This window comes from Rhodamnia argentea, chromosome 1 (genome assembly GCF_020921035.1).
Source record: "Rhodamnia argentea isolate NSW1041297 chromosome 1, ASM2092103v1, whole genome shotgun sequence".
Lineage (NCBI taxonomy): Eukaryota > Viridiplantae > Streptophyta > Magnoliopsida > Myrtales > Myrtaceae > Rhodamnia > Rhodamnia argentea.
Genome location: NC_063150.1, coordinates 12,726,476 through 12,729,553, shown reverse-complemented (window position 1 = coordinate 12,729,553; position 3,078 = coordinate 12,726,476). Strand labels below are relative to the sequence as shown.

Below are 3,078 nucleotides of genomic sequence, written 5' to 3'. Positions count from 1 at the left end.
TATTGAAAATTATCCACGCCAGTCTTGACCGTGCTACATAAAACGGCTGGCGACCACATTAGCACTATCCGGCCAACATTGGCTGCATGGACTCGGTTCACAAAGAGTAAAAAGATTCAGGTTAAATGATAAAATTGAAAAGTTTAAGATTAAATTGATGAAATGCAATAGATTTCTCCCCTAAAATGTCCCGTCAACTTTCAAGTTTTAGAGATTGGCTGTGAGAGCCTTCTCAGTTGGGCACACTTCATGCCTCTTGTCATATGAAGAGGATTCAAATCTCTTTCTTATTGAAACGAGCCGGTCTGAGCGAGGAAATTGTTCGGGTCCGATAGGCTGATTTGATTGATTGGAATGCGCCCATTTGATCTACTAAACATTCTCCCACTAATGTTCACGATATGTTCAGTGTGTCTGGTGCATTTAGTCTTGAATATGCAACCTGAATTCCCTCCACATAAGAGAAAACATAGGTCCGGTCTAGAGTAATCACCGGTCCCTCTATGGATTGACTGATCAACAACGCTTTCCCTTCTTGCAGCCGAGCGCGCCCGCGCTCGCCGTGATGGGGCCCACCCGAGACGACGGCCTCGCGCCGAGGCTCGAGGCTCTCGCGTAGCTCGACGACGCGCCGGCTCCCGAGGGCGTGAAGAAAGCCCCGTTCATCATCAGATCCCCCTCGGACCTCCAGTTCCAGTGCTTCCACTCGCTCTGCGGCGCATCCTCGTGCTTAGTCACCTGAAAAGGAAGCCCAACTCGATAAGCTCTTAACCGCGTCGATTCACATGGAATTACAACCTTTTTAACTGTTAATGTTGTCCTTGAAAAGAAACGAGAAAGGGCAAACGTCTCACCTCCTTGTTAAAGACGTCGTTCGGAGCAACGAACCTGTTGCCCTGGCTATTGATTGTGGGTGCCGCACTGCCACCAATTGCGTACATTTCCCAGTGGGTATAATCATTGTTCACCACATGGAAATACCCATGTCTACATCTGCAAAAATTTACAAAAAAAAGAAAATATATATTAATAAAATGAATAAATTCGAGTTACTAATTCAGAAAAAAAATGATTAATAGATGAATAATTGACCTGGGCATCCTTTGGACAAGCCCCTCCCCAAAGTGGTTGAAAGCAATGGTCACTTGCATGTTCTTGTCGTGGGTGGAAGTGTCGCTGTGCCCTAAGAGCATCACCTTGTTGTGGTGAGTGAAGTAGTTGTTGGAGAGTGTGATGGCCGTGGATCCATGGATGGCGTCGATCAGCCCGTCGTGGCAATTGGAGAGGGAGCAGTGGTCCACCCAGATGTGGCTCCCTCCGAACACGGACACCCCGTCGCCGTCCGACACGGTCCTCCACCCGTAGTGATCGGGCGAGTCCCTCACGTACGCGTTCCCTCCCGGCTTGCAGTCGTGTATGTTGATGCCGTGGATGATGATGTTGGTCACGTACTGCATGGTGATGCATGGCCCGCCCGCGAGGTGCACGCTCGCGCCCCGGCCGTCAATGGTCTTGAACGAGTTCACGATCAGCTCTTCTTTTAGCCTTATCACCATGTCCCGGGCGAACACGATCCACAGGGGCTCGTCCTGGATCACAGCGTGCCTCAGCGTACCGGGCTTGGGGTCCATGGGGTCGTCGCCGCCTGGGTCCGTGACCATGTAGATCTTGCCGTCCCGGCCCCCGATGGCATGCTTGCCGAACCCGATGGCGCAGTCAGCAAGCCGCCGCCGGTTGTTCTCCCAGTCGGGGTCGCAACGCCAGCAGTCGTCGATCGGGTTGCCCGTCCCGCAGGAAAGGAAGCCGAGGTTCCGTCTCGATGCGTTGAGGATGCTCCTGTGGAATTAACATAAGAGAGCATATGGAGAACAAATCAAATTGCGATGACAAAGGTCAATTTTGGGGGAGTACTTACTCATTCACTTCTTGTACAACTAGCTCAGGATCCTGAACCGGGGATGGAGAAGAGAATGCACGAAGAGCCAGAACAGCGTGCATTAGGAGAAGTGGAAAGCATGGATGAATTGCCATAACTCCTATCGCCAGTCCTGGCTAGGGGGATGAGTGATGACTTGTTGCCAGGAATGCAAAGATGAGGTTTGATGGATTTATAAAAGGAAAGGAAACAAGGTATGCAAAAAGTGCTTTACTGGGGCATCGTGTTTGGGCTCCAAATTGTCGAATGATTTCTTAATTGAAGGCCCCAATACTCTCTCTCTCTCTCTCTCTCTCTCTATTTAATTACGATAGAGAATTATCCAAAAAGTCCTACACATATTGTGCGGAGGTCAATTCAGTTCTAAGCCTTTTAATTATGCTAATTTAGTCCCATATCTTTTGACGACTTGCCAATTTAGTTATAAAACTTTTCACAATTTGTCAATCTTGTCCTTTCGGTCAATTATTCAAATAATAGGTCTAGGACTAAATTCACAATACTTCAAACGGTTTACGAATGAATTGACATAATTGAAAGGTTTCGGGCCGAATTGACAGATCGTCGAAATTGTTTAGGACTAAACTGACACAATTGAAAAATTTGGGATTGAATTGATAGCCGTACGATAATTTAGGGCTTTTTAGACAATTATGCCCTCTAATCACCTAATTTTTTGGGAAAAGAACAAGGGTTTGTTTAGGGAAGACCAAGATGTACCAACCCTAGCAACAAGGGTGATGTAATAGGGAGAGCTTATAGTCATTAGGGCTGAAGGCGAAACATGTTTGTTCCATCCTAAGCACACCGTCCTCGCACGCTTAGCTTCCCACCGACAGTTTTCTAAACGATGCTCTGTGTTGCTTGCTTTCTCCATCATCCGCAGCAACATCATGCACGCATTCATTCTTGCCTCCCATTCCATGATATGAACGACTCGTCTTGTATTGGACCCTTGCGAGCACATGTTGGCACTTGAATAATTCTCAAGCTGGCACACACCAATGCCCTCGTTTGCTGCTAGTGAGACAGCAAACATCAACTACATCGACTATAGACAACCTATGCTACGATATAGTTACAATTGCTTGCATTTTGAGGTGGAAAAATTGTCCAAAAAGTTCTAAAACCCAATGCATCTT

At 47.3% G+C, this 3,078-nt stretch overlaps 1 protein-coding gene across 1 annotated transcript; it reads right to left on the bottom strand.

The window, feature by feature from the left end:
* Positions 1–264: 264 nt before the first annotated feature.
* On the bottom strand, positions 265–2,137 carry LOC115753838 (probable pectate lyase 5). Its single transcript, XM_030692661.2, has 4 exons — positions 1,916–2,137; positions 1,093–1,836; positions 855–993; positions 265–738 (listed from the first exon to the last, which is right to left on the bottom strand). The coding sequence occupies exons 1-4, from the start codon at positions 2,029–2,031 to the stop codon at positions 517–519; spliced, it is 1,221 nt and encodes a 406-aa protein (XP_030548521.1). The 5' UTR covers positions 2,032–2,137; the 3' UTR covers positions 265–516.
* Between the last annotated feature and the right edge of the window lie 941 nt (positions 2,138–3,078).